A 19,439-nucleotide genomic window follows, 5' to 3' on the forward strand; every position below is an offset into this window, starting at 1 on the left:
ATTACAATTTATGATATTTGTAATTTTGTGAAAGAGGGAAGGTAATTTATTATTACCATTTTTAGTTGTTGAGGGTTGTATGAGAAAACAAAAGACTTAGGACACAAACTTGCGGTTAATATTTATTTGCCAACATCGGGGCGGCATGTTTTCATGTTTCCAAAGAAAAAAATATGAAATAATTTACAATTAATTTTAAAGAGAAAGCAAAAAGGTTTTGAATAATTGCAAAAAGGTATGACTATGCAGAGATTTTTTTTTAAAATGAAATATTGTCGATAACTAGTTCTATTACAAAAGATTATCCATAACAAGTTGTCGATAAAAAGATTTATATAAAGAAATTTATCGATAACACATTTTCTATAACGAAAAGTAGTGGATAACAACTTTTATATTACGAAAATCTATCGATAATAACTTTTATATAAAGAAAATTTGTCGATAAAAACTTATCTACAACGAAATGTTCTGGATAACAAATTTTCTATAACGAACACTTCTTTTCTATAAAGGATAGAATATTTGTTTTCTATAAAGAAAGCTTGTCTTAAAAATCTCGTTTATAGTATAATAATTTCTATACAGAAAATTTATCGATAACCATTTTTATAAAGCTGGGTACACATTGTCAGTTCTGAATGACAGCTTTGTTGTTGCTTGCGAGTGTGGCCGTTCATTTTTGTCATTCATCATGCAACCACAAAATATGTTGTGGTTGCTGGATGGTTGGACAGTTATCGATAATTACAAAAAATCGTCATTCAAAACTGACAATGTGTACTGTACCTAAATAAACATTTTGGATTACAACTTTTCTACTAAAGCTGAGTACACATTGCCAGTTTTGAATGACAGCTTTGTTGTTGTTTGCTAGTGTGGCCGTTGATTTTTGTCATTCATCATCCAACCACAAAATGTTTTGTGGTTGCTGGACGGTTGGACAGTTATCGATAACTGCGAAACATCGACATTCAAAACTGACAATGTGTACTGCTCTTTACAATAGTCGCCGATAACAATTTTGCCACTCAGAAAAGTTGTCGATAACAATATTTCGTCGGATAAAAATGTCGATAACAACTTTCCTCTCTTTAAAAGTAGCATATATTTACATTTCAATACAGAAAAGTTGTTGATAAATATTTTTTTATAAAGGTTGTCGATAAAAACATAACTTAGAAGAAACCCTGTCGATAACAAATTCCTATATGTACGTAAAAGGTGACGGTAATTCTTTTTCTATATAGTACATTTGTCGATAACAACGAAATATTGTCGATAACAAAGATTTGTGATTAACCACTTTTCCAAAACGAAAAGCAGTCGATAACCAATTTTCTATAACGAAAAGCTGTCGATAAAACTTTTGTATAAAGAACATTTGTCAATAACAACTTTTCTATAACGAAAAGTTGTCAATAACAACTTTTCTATAACGAAAAGTTGTCAATAACAACTTTTCTATAACGAAAAGTTGTCGATAACCAATTTTCTATAACAAAAAGCTGTCGATAAAACTTTTGTATAAAGAACATTTGTCAATAACAACTTTTCTATAACGAAAAATTGTCAATAACAACTTTTCTATAACGAAAAGTTGCCGATAACAACTTTTCGATAACGAAAAATTGTCAATAACAACTTTTCTATAACGAAAAGTTGTCGATTAAAACTTTTCTATAACGAAAACTTGTCGATAACAACTTTTCTATAACGAAAAGTTGTCGATAACAACTTTTCTATAACGAAAAGTTGTCGATAACAACTTTTCTATAACGAAAAGTTGTCGATAACAACTTTTCTATAACGAAAAGTTGTCGATAACAACTTTTCTATAACGAAAAGTTGTCGATAACAACTTTTCTATAACGAAACGTTGTCGATAAGATTTTTTCTATAACGAAAAGTTGTCGATAACCACGTTTCTATAACGAACAATTGTAGATAACAGCTTTTCCATAACAGCCGATAACAACTTTTCTATACCGAAAAGTTGTCGATAACAACTTGTCTTTAACGAAAAGTTGTCGATAACAACTTTTCTATAACGAAAAGTGTTCGATAACAACTTTTCTATAACGAATATTTGTCGATAACAACTTTTCTATAACGAAAAAATATCGACAACAATATAAAGAAAACTTGTCGATAACTAAGTTTTCATGACGAAAAGTCGATAACAAATTTTCTATAACGAAAAGTTTTCGATAATACACTTTTCATAACTAAAAATTGTCCATAAAAATTTTTCTATAACGAAATGTTATCGATAACAGCTTTTTATTATGAAAACTTATCAATTATAGCTTTTAAATACAGTAGAGTTGCCGATTACAATATATTTTGTAAGGAAAAGATGTTGGTTACAACTTTTCTTTAAAGAAATATTGTCGATAAAAACTTGTGTTTATAAGGATAAGTAGTCGATAACCACCTGTGGGGAACACACGATCAGTTTTGACTGTCTGTTTTCCTCAAATAATCGGTTGCTTGCCAGTGTGTCCGTTCACCTTTGTCAGTCATCTGGCAACCACAAAATATTTTGTGGTTGCTGGACAGTTTGACATTTATCGATATTTCCAAAAAATCGACAGTCAAAATTGATCGTGTGTACCCCGCTTAACGAAAGTTGTCGATAAAAAAATTTCTCTACCTATAAGTTAACGATTTCGTGTTTTGATATAACTAAAAGTTGCCTTTAAGAACTTTGATGACAATTTTTCCTTACATAAAAGTCATCGATAACAAACATTAAAAAATATGTCGATAACATTCTTCTATAAAGAAAAATTGTCGGTAAAATTATTTTTTCCACAAAGAGAAATTATGTATAAAAACTTTTGTATAAAGAAGAGTTTTCGATACAATTTTTTTAAGAAGAAGAGATTGTCGATAACAACTTTTTTATTAATAAATATGGCCGATAACAATTTTTTTTTATAAAGAAAAGTCGCCGGTTACAACTTTTTAACATAAATTATGTTGATGAGATTCCCTCTTTAAAGATAAGTTGTCGATAACAACATTTCTGTGAGGAGTTCTTGTTGAAAACAACTTTTTCTATGAAAATAAAAAAACGATATCGATAACAATTTTCGGAACAAGTGTAGTTTAGGGGCACCTCTCGGATCGTTCCGAAATTTTTACCATAGGTAGACCTTTGGACCCTGATTCCAACGATATATAATTTTCCGGGGTAAGCCCATACTTCCCTAGATATGGGTCTTGACATTTCAGAAATTTCGCACTTTAACACCTATAGGTTGTTTATGGGCACATCTCGTATCGGGCGGAAATTTTTACCATAAGTAGCCCTAGGGACCCTGAACACAACGATATATAATTTTCCGGGGGAAGTCCATACTTCCCGAGATATGGGTCTATCTACTGTAAAAATTTCAGCCTGATCCGAGAGATGCCCCTAAACGACATTTAAGCCCAATTTTCTTTAAAAAAGTGATTGATAACGTTTGTTTCAAAAAGATAAATTGTCAAAAAAAAAAAAACTCCAGCATAAATTAATCTATAACGAAATATAACAATGTTTCTATAAGAACAAATAGTCGATAACAACTTTGTGTTGATTACAAAGAAAGATTTGCTGTCAAAGTTCACGTTTTTGGCCTCATTTTCGTGTCAGTGAAAGGTCCATTTCCGACATTTATTTAAGTAAAAAAAAAATATTCTTAATATTAAACTTCCCACGCGTTTTTTGTTTTCAAAATATTTCATATTTCAATAACTCCACACAGATTGTTGAAATCCCCCTCCGAACATTATGTTCATTAAGCCAACTTTTACTTTCAAGTAATTTCTTTTGGGCTTTCAAAAAAAAAAAAAAACAACACCAAAAGGAAGAAGAAGAGGGCAAAGAGGAAGACAACAACAACAACAAACTAATGATGTAAACTCTTATATCACACATCTCCCACAATCAATTCTGCCTGCTTTATGGCGGCAAACTCCAAAAAGTGCCCAGAAATAGACAGAAAATGTTAAGGAGAGGAGGAAGACATGGAGGTGCAGATAGGCAAATCCACTTTACTTACAAGAGGTTTTCAATCACTCTTCAGAAATCACTTCACAAAGTGGCCTAACAACAACAATGCAACGAACCTCATTACCAACGGCTTACAAGACGACAGACAAGACATTCACACAGAAAACCGGGATGTGAATTGGTTTTGGGGGGATGGATAGCCGTCAAGTTGGCGTTTAATAGACCAGACACAAGTTTGGCTTTGTTTTTCTTTTTTTTTCTTTCTTAGTTTATTTGGACTGTTTACCAATTGTTTGTTGCTGTGTTGTTATTGTTATTGTTGTTTATGATTATAGTCAAAAATATTGGCATCATGTTTGAGCACTCACTCACCACAACCGATCGACAGACTCGCAATTGACGACGACTGACTTTAATGATGTCAATATTTTGTTGGTTATTATCCCCCACCATAAATAAAATTGAACTGGCCAAAAGCCATAATCGCCGTATGACTCTTCGATCTCTCAACAAATTTCACTTTCATTTTTTAGCCTGCAGCTATCGATAAGTGTATATCGTATGTTGTACAGCATCACAAACAATTGAAAATGAATTTGTCGATCTTGTTTTATTTGGTCTGTCATGGCTTGGCTTTCCTCTACGATTTCGAGGAGGACGATCTCATTTCAAAAAAAAAAAAAAAAATCAATAATTTTGAACAAGACATGTCGGCAATAAAATGTTTCCAATAATGAGTGTTTCGAGATTACGTAAACTGTATGCAATGCTTTCGCATGACGTCTAATAACTCTGCTTAATCAAGGATCATAAAAACAAAAATATAATTAGTTTTTATGTAAATCAGGAAGTTTTTTATGTTGCCAACAATGAGTCGAAGAATGATGAGAAATATAAACAAACGAAAGACTTAAGACGCAAACACAAATTATTGATGGAAGTCACAGAAAATTATCGGTTAACATTTGTGTTTATCGTTTTGTTATCGACAATATTTCGTTGTATAAACATTATACTAGATAATTTTCTACAAAGAAACGTTATCGATAACAATTTCGCTTTATAGAAAATTTGTTATCGATTAGTATTCTTTACAGAAAGTTCTTATCAACATTATTTTAATGGTAGGTTGTCATCAAAAAATGTTTTTATTAGAAAAGTTGTTATCGATAATTTTCTCTTATTGAAAAGTTGCTAGTATTGAATATATTTCGTCATATAAATGTTGTTTCGCAAACTTTTCTTTAGAGGAAAGTTGTTATCGAAACTTTTCTTTGTAGAAACGTTATTATCAATAACTTTTTTGTAGAAAAGTCGATATCGCTAACTTTGCTTCATGTTTAAATTGTTCTGTATAGAAAAGTTTTTATCGAACTTTTATTTTCTAAAAAACTCTTATAGATACATTTTTCCTTTACATGAGCTGTAATTAATATTTTTTCTTTATACAAAAAATGCTATCGAGAACTATTCTCTATAAAAATTTGTTATCGATAATTTTTATTTATATAACATTTTTTATCGACTGTTTTTCATTATAGAAAAGTTATTATCGACTAATTTTGTTTATACAAAACTTGTTATTGAAAGCTGTTCGTTATAGAAAATTTTTTATCGAAAACTATTGTTTTCTGAAAAGATAATTATACATATTTATCGATAATTTTTCTTAATATTAAAGTGTTATCGACTACTTTTCTTAATAGAAATGTTTTTTATCAATATCTTATCTTTATACAAAAGTTGTTATCGGCAAATATTCTTCACAGAAAGATTGTTATCGACAACTTTTCTTCATAGAATAATTGTTATGGTCGGGTTTTCATACAGAAACTGTTATCGATAACTTTTCTTCATACAAATGTTGTTATATACAACTTTTCTTCATAGGAAAGTTGTAATCAACAACTTTTCGTTATATAAAAGTAATCGGCAAATTTTTTTCATACAAAAGATGTAATCGACAACTTTTCTTAATCTTAGTCCACAGCTTTTCTTCATAGGAAACATGTAATCGACAACTGTTTTCATAGAAGTTTTCGATAACTCTCCTTCATAGAAAAGTTGTTATCGACTATTTTTTTCTAGAAAAGCTTATCGCTTACTTTTTTTTAAAGAAAACTTGTTATCAACAACTTGTCTTTATACAGATGATGTTATCGTCAACTTTTCTTCATACAAAAGTTGTTACCGTCAACTTTTCTTCATACTAAAGTTGTTATCGACAACTCTTGTTTATAGAAAAATTGTTATCTGCAGCTTTTCTTTGTAGAAAAGTTGCTATCTATATCTTTTCTTTATAGAATATTTGTTATCGATTACTTCCCTTTACAGCAAATTTTTATCGACTACCTTTTTATAGAAAAGTTGTTATCGACGACTTTCGTTTACCGAAAATTTGTCATCGTCAGCATTCTTTACAGAAAATTTCTTCTCGGAAACATTTCTTTATGAAAAGTTGTTATCTATAACTTTTCTTTATAGAAAATTTGTTATCGACTACTTTTCTTTATAGAAAAATTGCTATCGACTACTTTTCTTTATAAAAAAATTTATCGTTTAGTTTTTCATAAAAAAGTTGTTATAGGCACCTTTCTTCATACAAAAGTTGTTATCGAGCACTTTTTCTTATTGAAAATTTGTTATCGTCGACTTTTCTTTATTGAAAAGTTGTTATCGACTACATTTTTGTAGAAAAGTTTTTCTCGACAGCTTTTGTTAGAGAAAAGATGTTATCGATAGCTTTTCGTTATAGAAAAATTGTTATCGACAACTTTTCCTAATAGAAAAGTCTATCAAGTACTTCTCGTAAAAAAAAGTTGTTGTCGATCACATTTTGTAATGGAAAATTTTTTCCACAACTTTTCGTTATAGAAAAGTTGTTATCGACAACTTTTCGTTATAGAAAAGTTGTTATCGACAACTTTTCGTTATAGAAAAGTTGTTATCGACAACTTTTCGTTATAGAAAAGTTGTTATCGACAACTTTTCGTTGTAGAAAGTTGTTATCGACAACTTTTCGTTGTAGAAAGTTGTTATCTACAGCTTTTCCTTATAGAAAAGTTGTTATTTCTATAACGAAAAGTTGTTATCGACAACTTTTCCTTATAGAAAAGTTGTTATTGAGAAGTTTTCGTTATAGAAAAGTTGTTATTGAGAACTTTTCGTTATAGAAAAGTTGTTATTGAGAACTTTTCGTTATAGAAAAGTTGTTATCGACTACATTTTTATAGAAAAGTTGTTAACGACAACTTTACATATAGAAAGAAAAATTGTTATCGACAGCTTTTCGTTATAAAAAATTTGTTTTCGACAACTTTTCGTTACAGAAAAGTTGTTATCGAAAACTTTTCGTTATAGAAAAATTGTTGTCGACAACTTTTCGTTATAGAAAAGTTGTTATTTACCACTTTTCGTTATAGAAAAGTTGCTATCGATTACTTTTTGTTATAAAAAAGTTGTTATCGACAACTTTTCGTTATATAAAAGTTGTTATCTTCAACTTATTGTTTAAAAAAAGCTGTTATCGACAACTTTTCGTTATAGAAAAGTTTTATCGACAAGTTTTCGTTATAGAAAAGTTTTATCGACAAGTTTTCGTTATAGAAAAGTTGTTATCGACAACTTTTCGTTATAGAAAAGTTGTTATTGACAACTTTTCCTTATAGAAAAGTTGTTATTGACAACTTTTCGTTATAGAAAAGTTGTTATTGACAACTTTTCGTTATAGAAAAGTTGTTATTGACAACTTTTAGTTATAGAAAAGTTGTTATTGACAACTTTTCGTTATAGAAAAGTTGTTATCGACATTAGTTCACTATAGAAAAGTTGTTATCGACAACTTTTCGTTATAGAAAAGTTGTTATCGAAAACTTTTCGTTATAGAAAAGTTGTTATCGAAAACTTTTCGTTATAGAAAAGTTGTTATCGACAACTTTTCGTTATAGAAAAGTTGTTATCGACAACTTTACGTTATAGAATAGTTGTTATCGACAACTTTTCGTTATAGAATAGTTGTTATCGACAACTTTACGTTATAGAAAAGTTGTTATCGACAACTTTACGTTATTGGATAGTTGTTATCGACAACTTTTTGTTATAGAAAAGTTGTTATCGACAAACTTTCGTTATAGAAAAGTTGTTAGCGAAAACTTTATGTTATAGAAAAATTATTGTCGACAATTTTTTGTCATAGAAAAGTTGTTATCGACAACTTTTCGTTATAGAAAATGAGTTATCGACAACTTTTCGTTATAGAAAAGTTGTTATCGACTACTTTTTGTTATAGAAACATTTTTATCTACAACTTTTCGTTATAGAAATGTTGTTATCGTTATTTTTTATAGATATCGACTTTTTGCAATGCTGTTTTCGACTACTTTTCTTTATAGAAAAGTTGTTTTCGACAACCTTGTTTCTATAATGTTATCCATAAGTTTTTTATAAAAAGTTTTTATCGATAATTCCTCTTTATAAAAAAGTTTTTTATCGACAACATTTGTTTATACAAAAGTAGTTATTTTTATATAAAAGTTGTTATCGATAGTTTTTCTTTGTATAGAAATTGTTATCTATAAATTTTCTTTATAGAAAAGTTGTTATCGACAACATTGCTTTGTACATAAAAATAAACTTTATATAAAAGTTGTTATCGACAGATTTTCTTTGTAGAAAGGCTATTATCGACCACTTCATTCAATTATTTTTTTAATCAATTATCTTGGAAGATACGGAAACATTATTTGCATTTATGCTTTCTGATGCAGCACGTTTGTATTCCGGGAAGGGGGAATGTATTATTTAACAAATTACACCACACATTTACTTATACATACATACTTACAGAAAGTTTAAAGTTCATATTTTATTGCTTTCCACAACAATTACCATAGCAATTGTTGTTACATGTCTTACACACACACACTCACATACATCTTAGTATGGCATTCAATGTTATACATACCTGAAAAGATAAGAAAAATAAAACGGAATTGTTAATGGCTAACCATGGTTAAGTGTTAAAATAAAAATAATTTCAAATGTTGGCAAAATACATTTATAATTAAAATTAATTGCAAAAAGATCAAGGCAAAAGTCATCAACAACGTCATAGCAAAATAACTACAGATACTGCCTGGCTAATCAGCAGCATCAACATCATCATCGCCGCCACCACCGCCTGCTTAGTTAATGTGATAAAGTTCAATGTGTGTGCTGGTGAGCGATAAACCCCCCAACTAAGCCTCGTCGTCATGATTCATTAAAACAAGAAGCTTGAAACACACAGAAAACGGCACCTTTCCCTTTAGTTAATGCAGGTCAGTCAATAACCCCATGACATCGAAATTGTATTAATGACGCGTGCATTGACCCAGACTCATTGGAGAACGAGCGGGAAGTGACCTTGTAACGGCTTTGAGACAATCGTATACAAATTCAGTCAGATCTGCTCCATTAGAAACAGCCGTAGATAAGTGTTTTGTACTTAGTTTGTCGGTATGTATTTATCTAAGCTGAGCGTTAACATGCTAAGTTGCCATGAAATTGGCCTTTTTAAGCACAAATTTGGTAAGATTTTCTGTTATTTGTTGTTGTTTCAAAGATCGCTTTTGTTTACCAAGCCGTTAACTGTATCGGTGTTGTTAGGTCTTCTATTCATGTTTAGGTTCGTGACAAGTGTTTTGTACAGAGCAACAACGCCGCCGCCACCACTACTCTACAAAGACTCAGCAGGACAAGTGGCAAAAATCCAAAGCCAATTAGTAAAACTTCTCATGCAGGTAGTGGTGTGGTTGCTGTACTCGGTATTCGCACATGCTAAAGACAATTGTTTGTTTGTTTGGTTGTTTGTTTGTTCAGTCAGCCAGGCACCCACATAACATCGGATTTTGGTGTATGAAGTGTCAACAAACAAAAATCAAATAATAAATTGTAAGCTTGTTCAAAACGTCATTGTGGTGTTAACAAGAGTTAGATTTAGGTGTGAAATAAGAGTGACGGTGGGATAGTTTTTGGGGGTATCGATAATGTTTTCTTTGAGATTAACAGTTTTTTTTCTGTAAAGAGAAGTTGTTATTGACAAATTTTCTAAGGTGAAAAATGTCTTATCGAGATCTTTAGGTTATGGAATAGCTTTATAGAAAATTTGCTAACGAAAAGGTTTCTTTTTGAAAAAAGATGTTATTGACAACTTTTCTCTATAGAAAATTTAATCATAAAAAATTGTTATCGACAAGTTTCCTTTATATACAAATTTTTACCGGCAAGTTGCCTTCATAGAAAAATTGTTATCGACAAGATTTTTCTATAGAAAAGTTGATATCGACAACTTTTCTCTATATAACATTTTTTACTGACAAATTTGGTATCGACAACTTTTCTCTATAGGGCATTTGTTATCGAAAACTTTTCTTAATAGTTATCACCAACTTTTCTCTGCAGAAAAGCTCTTGCCGGCAACTTTTCTTTATAAATAATCTATTATCGACAAAATTTCTTTACAGATAAATAGTTATCGAGAAGGTTTCTCTATAGAAAAAATGTTATCGACAATTTTTCTCTATAGACAAATTGCTATCGACAATTTTTCTCTATAAAAAACTGTTATCGATAATTTTTCTCTATAGAAAAGTTATCATTTCGTTATGGAAATATAATTATCGACAACTTTTCATCATAGAAAAATTGTTATCGACATTTTATTAACGATATATTTTCTCTATAGAACAGTTGTTACCAACAACTTTTATTAAATGAAAAATAGTTATCAACAAGAGCTCTTTATAGAATAATTGTCAACGATATCTTTGGTATACAGACAAATAGTTATCGACAAGTTTTCCCAAAAGTACAAAAGTTGTTATCGACAACTTTTCTTCATAAAAAATTTGTAAACTAATTTTTTTTATGCAAAAGCCTTTATCGACAACCTTTCCTTACGGAAAATTTGTTATCAAAAGTCTTTCCTTATGGAAAATTTGTTATCGAATATATTTCGTTACGGTAATATTGTTATCGACAAATTTTCTTTATAGAAAATATGTTGTCGACAACTTTTTTATATATAAAAAGTTATCGACAACAATTTCTATACAAAATATCTTATTGACAACTTTTCGTTGTGGTACAGTGGTAATCGACACCATTTCTTATAAACAAATTGTTATCAATAACTTTCCTTAAAAACAGTCATCAACCAGTTTTCTTTATAGAAACATTGTTATCGACAACTTTTCCTTATAGAATAGTTTTTACCGACACTTTTTCGTTATAGAGAAGTTGTTATCCACAACCTTTCGTTATGAAAAAGTTATTGCTGACAACTTTTCATTGTTATCGAATATTTCGCTGTTCAGAAACGGTACTATCGACAACTTTTCTTTATTGAATATTCTTTTCATTGAATATTCTTTATCGTAAACTTTTCTTTATAGAAAAGTTGTATCGACAACTTTTCGTTATAAACAAGTTGTTATCGTCAAATTTTAGTATTAAAGAGCTGTTATTGAATACTTTGCTTTACAGAAACGGTGTTATGGTCAATTTTTCGTTATCGAAAACTTGTTATCGATAACTTTTCTATATAAAAAATTTGTTATCGCCAACCTTTCGATATAGAAACTCGTCGACAACTTTTGGTTATAGAAAAGATGTTATCGACAACTTTTTCGTTATTAAAAAGTTGTTATCGACAACTTTTCGTTATAGAAAATAAGTTATCGATAAATTTTCCATAGCAAATGTTGTTATCGACAACTTTCCGTTATAGAAACATTGTTATCGCCTATTTTTCGGTATAGAAAATTTGTTATTGACAAATTTTCGGTAAAGAATATTTTTGTCGACAATTTTTGGTTATAGAAATGTTTTAATCGACAACTTTTCGTTGTAAAAAAATGTTGTTATCGACAACTTTTCGTTATAAAAAAGTTGTTATCGACAACTTTTCGTTATAGTAAATAAGTAAACGATAAAATTTCATTAGAAAAAGTTGTTATCGACAATTTTTCGTTATAGAAAAGTTGTAATCGATAAATTTTCCTTATAGAAAAGTTCTTATCGATAACTTTTCGTTACAGAAAAATTTTTATCGCCTACTTTTCGGTATAGATAGTTTGTTGTTGACAAATTTTCGTTAAAGAAAATTCTTGTCGACAACTTTTGGTTATAGAAAAGTTTTTATCGATAACTTTTCTTTGTTATCGACAACTTTTCGTTATAGAAAAGTTGTTATCGACATCTTGTCGTTCTCAAAAAGTTGTTATCGACAACTTTTCGTTATAGAAAATAATTTATTGATACATTTTCATTAGAGAAAAGTTGTTATCGAAAATTTTTTGTTATAGAAAACTTGTAATCGATAAATTTTCCTAAAACAAAAGTTCTTATCGATAACTTTTCGTTATAAAAAAATTGTAATCGATAAATTTTCCCTGTACAAAAATTGTTATCGATAACTTTTTGTTATAGAAAAATTGATATCACCTTCTTTTCGGTATAAAAAATTTTTGTATTAACAAATTGTCGTTAAAGGTAATTCTTGTCGACAACTTTTGGTTATAGAAACATTTATATCGACAACTTTTCGTTGTAAACAAATGTTGTTATCGACAACTTTTCTTTATAGAAAATATGTTATCGATCAATTTTCATTAGTGAAAAGTTGTTATCGACAATTTTTCGTTATAGAAAAGTTGCAATCGATAAATTTTCCTTATGGAAAAGTAGTTATAGATAACTTTTCGTTATAGAAAAATTATTGTCGCCCACTTTTCCGTATTGAAAATTTGTTATTGACAAATTTTCTTTAAAGAAAATTTTTGTCGACAACTTTTGGTTATAGAAAAATTTTTATCGACAACTTTTCGTTGTTAAAAAAATGTTTTTATCGACAGCTTTTCGTTATAGAAAATAAGTTATCGATCAATTTTCATTAGAGAAAAGTTGTTATCGAAAAAATTTCCTTATAGAAAAGTATTTATCGGTAACTTCTCGTTATAGACAAATTATTATCGGTAACTTTTCGTTATAGACAAATTATTATCGCCTACTTTTCGTTATAGAAAATTTGTTATTGACAAATTTTCGTTAAAGAAAATTCTTTTCGACAACTTTTGGTTATACAAAAGTTTTTATAGACAACTTTTCGTTGTAAAAAATGATGTTATCGATAACTTTTCGTTATAGAAAAGTTGTTATCGACAACTTGTCGTTATAGAAAATAAATAATCGATCAATTTTCATTAGAGCAAAGTTGTTATCGACAATTTTTTGTTATAGAAAACTTGTAATCGATAAATTTTCCTAATAAAGTTTTTATCGATAACTTTTCGTTACATCGACAACTTTTCGTTATAAAAAATTGTAATTGATAAATTTTCCCTGTTCAAAAGTTGTTATCGATAACTTTTTGTTATAGAAAAATTGGTATAGAAAGTTTGTTATTGACAAATTTTAGTTAAAGAAAATTCTTGTCGACAACTTTTGGTTATAGAAAAGTTCCTTTCGACAACATTTCGTTTTAAAAAAATTTTGTTATCTATAACTTGCCGTTATAGAAAATAAGTTATCGATCAATTTTCATTAGATAGAAGTTGTTATCGACAACTTTTCTTTATAGAAATGTTGTAATCGACAAATTTTCCCTATAGAAAAGTAGTTATCGATAATTTTTTGTTATAGAAAAAAATATTATCGACTACTTTTCCGTATAGAAAATTTGTTATTGACAAATTTTCGTTAAAGAAAATTCTTGTCGACATCTTTTGGTTATGCAAAAGTTTTTATCGATAACTTTTCGTTGTAAAAAAAGTTGTTATCGACAACTTTTCGTTATAGTAAATAAATAATCGATAAATTTTCCTTATAGAAAATTTCTTATCGATAACTTTTCGTTTAGAAAAATTGTTATCGCCTACTTTTCGGTATAGAAAATTTGTTGTTGACAAATTTTCGTTAAAGAAAATTCTTGTCGACAACTTTTGGTTATAGAAAAGTTTTTATCGACAACTTTTCGTTGTTAAAAATCTTGTTTTCGACAACTTTTCGTTATAGAAAATAATTTATCGATACATTTTTATTAGAGAAAATTTGTTATCGATAATTTTTTGTTATAGAAAACTTGTAATTGATAAATTTTCCCTGTACAAAAGTTGTTATCGATAACTTTTCGTTATATCGATAACTTTTCGTTATAAAAAAATTGAAATCGATAAATTTTCCCTGTACAAAAGTTGTTATCGATAACTTTTCGTTATAGAAAAATTGTTATCGCCTACTTTTCGGTATAGAAAATTTGTTATTGACAAATTTTTGTTAAAGAAAATTCTTGTCAACAACTTTTGGTTATAGAAAAATTTTCGTTGTAAAAAATGTTGTTATCGACAGCTTTTCGTTATAGAAAATAAGTTATCGATCAATTTTCGTTAGAGAAAAGTTGTTATCGACAACTTTTCGTTATAGAAAAATTATTATTGCCTACTTTTCGGTATAGACAATTGTTATTGACAAATTTTCGTTAAAGAAAATTCTTGTCGAAAACTTTTGGTTATGCAAAAGTTTTCATCGACAACTTTTCGTTGTAAAACAAAGTTGTTATCGACAACTTTTCGTTATAGAAAAATTGCTGTCACCAACATTTCGGTATAGAAAATTTGTTATTGACAAAATTTCGTTAAAGAAAATTCTTACCGACAATTTTTGGGTTTAGGAAAGTTTTTATCGACAACTTTTCGTTATAAAAAAAATTGTTATCGACGATTTGTCATCACAGAAAAGTTGCAATTGACAATTTTTCATTACAAAAAATTTGTTATTGACAACTTTTTATTCTAGAAAAGCTGTTATCGACGTATTTTCTTTATTGAAATCTTGTTATCGACAACTTTTTGGTATAAAAATCGATAACTTCCCCATAGAATAGTTGTTAATGATAACTTCTGTTTATAGAAAATGTTTTCTATATCAATATATAAACAGAAATTTTCGATAAGAACTTTTCTCTAACGAAAAGTATTTTTTCTTTTTTACGAAAACTAGTTATCGATAACTTTTCGTCATAGAATAGTTCTTATCGACATTTTTACTTTACAGAAAAGTTGTTAGCGAAAAGTTTTACTTATAAAAAATTTGTTATCGACTTTGTTTAGTAGATAAGTTGTTATAGACAACTTTTCTGTATAGAAATCCTTTAACGACATCTTTTTTATTATACAACATTTTTATCGATAACTTTTCTTTATAGAAAAGTTGCTATCGAACTTTGTTCAAAAGTTTCTATTAAAAACTTTTCTTTACAGAAATGTTATTTTTGACAACTTTTCTTTATAGAAAGTTGTTATCGACAACATTTCTTTATAGAGAAAATTTTGTCGAAAGGTTTTCTTTGGAGAATGGTTTTATTGAAAAATGTTCTTTACAGAAAAATTATTATCCAAAACTTTTCGTTATAGAAAGGTTATTATCGAACAATTTTCTTTACAGAAATTGTGTTATCGACTATTTTTCTATATATACATTTTGTTATCAAATTTTCTTTGTAGAAAAGTTGCTATCGACAAATTTTTGTAAGCAAAGTTTTTATGGACGAGTTGTTTTTTGTGGTTATCGACAGCTTTTTTCTGTACAAAATTAGCTAGCTACATATTTTCCTTATAGAAAAATGATTATCGACTTTTCTTTATATATATAAAATTGTTATCGATAACTTTACGTTACAGGAAATTTGTTATCGACAAATTTGCGTTATAGAAAAATATTTATCGACAATTTTGCTTTATAGAAAAGTATTTATCGACAATTTTGCGTTATAAAAAAAGTTGTTATCGATAACAGTGTTTCATCGACAAGTTGTTATTGACAGCATTTCTTCATGGACAAGATGTTATCGACAACATTTCTTCATCGAAAAGTTGTAAAAGAATTCTCTATAGAAAAATTGTTATCGACCATTTTACGTTAAGTGGGGTACACACGATCAGTTTTGACTGTCGATTTTTCGGAAATATCGATAAATGTCATATTGTGCAGCAACCACAAAATATTTTGTGGTTGCCTGATGACTTACAAAAATTAGAGGTCACACTAGCAAGCAACCGATTATGTGAGGAAAACTGACAGTCGATACTGATGGTGTGTACCCCACTTTACAGTAACGGTGTTATCGACAATTTTTTTATAGAATTTTGTTTACACCACTTATCGTTATTGAAAAACTGTTATCGTTATCTTTATAGAGAAGTTTTTTCTTTTTTAGAAATTATTATCAACCAAATTTCTTTATAGAAAATTTACTATCGACAACATGACTGTATAGCGGGGTACACACGATCAGTTTTGACTGTCTCTTTTGCTCAAATAATCGGTTGCTTGCCAGTGTGTCCGTTCACTTTTGTCAGTCATCTGGCAACCACAAAATATTTTGTGGTTTCTGGACTGTTTGACAGTAATCGATAATTCCGAAAAATCGACAGTCAAAACTGATCGTGTATACCCCGCTTATATTAAAGTTGTTATTGAAAACAGTTCTTTGTAGAAAATTTTTATCGAAAACTTTTCTTTACAGAAATGGTATTATTGATTAGCTTTTCTTTATAGAAAATTGTTATCGAATAATTTTCTTTCTAGAAAGATTATTATCGACAAATTTTCGTTATAGAAAATTTGTTATCGAAAAAGTTTCTTTACAGAAATCGAGTTATCGACTATTTGTCGATATATAAAAGTAGTTATCAACAACGTTTCTTCATAGAAAACATGTTATCGAAAACATTTCTCTTTATATAAAAGTGACTTTTTTAAAGATAATTTTTTTAGCGAAAAAATTTCCTTTATACAAAATTGGTGTTTGCCAACTTTTTTATAAGAAACTTAATTTTTTTCTGCAAAAGATCTTTTATCAACAGTTTATTATTCAATCCATTAACTTTTTGGTTTTCTGTGGGCGCACCAACCTTCCTTTCATTTTTTGATTTTCCTTTCATTATCATGGTTCCCAAAGGGGGATCGTAAACGTAAAAAAAAATTGCAAGAAACTGATCTGGATTTTAATGTTTAACATTATTTAAAGCACAGGTACTTGGGTAAATAATGCGATTTTTTGTTTTTGTTTACAAAAACAACTTAATGTCCAAATAAAACCACAGCCTCCAGCGGCAAACGAAACCACCAACCAACCATCGAACCAAAAGAAGACAATTTTCAACATTGAAAGTTTAAATTATATCAACGAACGGAGAAAGTAAATCATTTTGTTGTATAGTCAGTCCACTACCAGATCTGTGGCCAACCAAACTGCATCAACTTTGTTACAAAGCTAAGCAATAGCATCACAAGGCGCGTTTTTTTGTTTGTTTATTTTGCCAAAAATGGTAACTTCAATTCAAGTGGATAAATTCCGAACGATGATGACGATGACGACGACGATCATTCATACATTTCTTTCTTTTATTTACTCTTTGCTGCTATTTGTTTAGTTACTGATTCATATTTTCTTTGAAATGTCCAATGGTCAGAAATAAACGAAAGAAACAAGTTAATGTGAAAGAGTTGCGGGTTACTCTTGCAATGTTAGATGGTCTCAGGTCAGGGAATTATTATGGAAAATGGAAATTTGTATATTATTGGTCTGTTCCAGAACTGCAAGAATCTACTAATTTTTCGATAACACAAAGGAAAAATTGTTATCGTAGTAAAAATTTGTAGATTCTTGCAGGTTCTGGAACAGAGCATTTTTTTAATTTTTTAAATTATTAAAATTGTCAAAATTTGAAAAATATTAGTGCAGTTTCGGGACATTTATCAAGGCGAATTCAGGCCGTAGTCTTCATTTGTTGTCAAATTTCTTTGCGCGAAATATCTACAAAAGGTAGAGGAAAACGGTAAAAAATTCTTCGCGAAGCTTAAATAAAGATGCTGTCCACAGATATTTTTTATAGAACCGAAATTTTTTTGACAGCAAATAAAGACATCAGCTGTTATTATTGGATCACCTTCTTTCTTGCACCATGGACATTTATAAACATAATTTTGTTATTTATTTTCTGGTTTTAAATTTGTTTTGTTTTTGGATATAGAAAAAGTTGGATTCACAATTCAAAGGGGGATGCCTGTTTCCCCGGTTTTTTTCCTCTCTCAGGATTAGGAGTAAAATGTTGACTTGTTACTATTTTCTCGTCAATACTTGTTGGCAATTTTTGGTGATGTGTTTTTTGTTGCCATTGAAGTTGTTGTTGATTTTTTATTTATTGCATATGAATGTGTGTACTACGTACGCATTTGCGGATGCATGCTTTGTGTTGTTTGGTTTTTTAGCGGTAGGTGGCATTTGTCCAATCACGTTTTGCCGGTTGTTTGTCCAACTTGTTTTTCTGTTGCCAAAATAATATGTGTATATTTTTAAAATATTTTTTTTTAATTTTTTGTGGGATTTGCATTTTTTTGCAAACAACCTGCACCGGGTCTTTTCTAGTTTGGGTTGGACAAAAAATATTTTTTTTACATTTTTTAGATTTGATTTTTTGGGTTTTATTTTTTGAAAAGTAATGCGTAAACGTGTTGGGTATTTTGTGATTATAAAGAAATTCTGAAATATTTTTAGCTTTGCAAAAAAATGTATCTCATATAGGGTCCACATTTTGGAACACTCGGGCCACTAGCGTTGTAACAAAGACCACAAAGTTACTGAAAATTTAGTGAAAAATGAGTAACAGAAAAAATGAGTTACAGAATTCCACTGCTGGTGAGAAATAGATATTTGGAATAACTTTTTGGTTTGTGCCTTTGCTAAATTGGACCATTGGCACCACTTGTAGCTGCATGCATTTCTGTTTCTATACTACTGACGGACAGGGCTAAACGGTTGTTTGTCCAACTTGTTTTTCTTTTGCCAAAATAAAATGTGTATATTTTTAAAATATTGTTTTTTTAATTTTTTGTGGGATTTGCATTTTTTGCAAACAACCTGCACCGGGTCTTTTCTAGTTTGGGTTGGGTAAAATATATATTTTTATTTTTTTTTATTTAGATTTGATTTTCATGCAAATTTTATAAAGTTTTTTATGGGCTTTATTTTTGAATAGTAATGCGTAAACGTGTTGGGTATGTTATGATGTTAAAGGAATTCAGAAACATTTTTGGCTTTGCCGATAGCAAAAAAATCAATCTCATATTGGGAGAATACCACTTGGGTCCACATTTTGGAACACTCTGGCCACTAGCGTTGTAACAAAGACCACAAAGTTACTAAGAATTTAGTGCGAGAGTTGTATGAAGTAATGATCCGAAATAATGGGATATTTCATATCCATAACTCAGCATATCTCATCCCTAGCAAAAAATTATAATGTTGAAGTCAGGATCAAAGTGACCATCTAATTTAAAAATTTCAATTCGATGCGAGAAGTGACCTAAAACTGTATTAAAGAGCGTGTTGATTGAA

At 29.2% G+C, this 19,439-nt stretch overlaps 1 protein-coding gene across 3 annotated transcripts in view; it reads right to left on the reverse strand.

Moving 5' to 3' along the window:
- The window catches only part of LOC141394612 (uncharacterized), a 208,388-nt gene that overhangs the window by 99,775 nt on the left and 89,174 nt on the right, over window positions 1-19,439 (reverse strand). Inside the window, exons 2-3 of one of the 3 annotated variants that reach the window (XM_073969304.1) lie at window positions 8,936-8,966; window positions 6,507-8,154 (exon numbers count right to left, since the gene is read on the reverse strand). The exons of 1 other annotated variant lie outside the window; for it this stretch is intronic. In XM_073969304.1, coding sequence (XP_073825405.1) covers window positions 8,957-8,966 — 10 coding nt within the window. In that variant the 3' untranslated portion in view covers window positions 6,507-8,154; window positions 8,936-8,956. The remainder of the gene's footprint in view (window positions 1-6,506; window positions 8,155-8,935; window positions 8,967-19,439) is intronic. One more of the 3 variants, XM_073969312.1, reaches the window with a different exon arrangement.

Source organism: Musca autumnalis, unplaced genomic scaffold, assembly GCF_047663935.1.
Source record: "Musca autumnalis isolate F117 unplaced genomic scaffold, ASM4766393v1 scaffold_1, whole genome shotgun sequence".
In the NCBI taxonomy this organism is placed as follows: Eukaryota; Metazoa; Arthropoda; class Insecta; order Diptera; family Muscidae; genus Musca; species Musca autumnalis.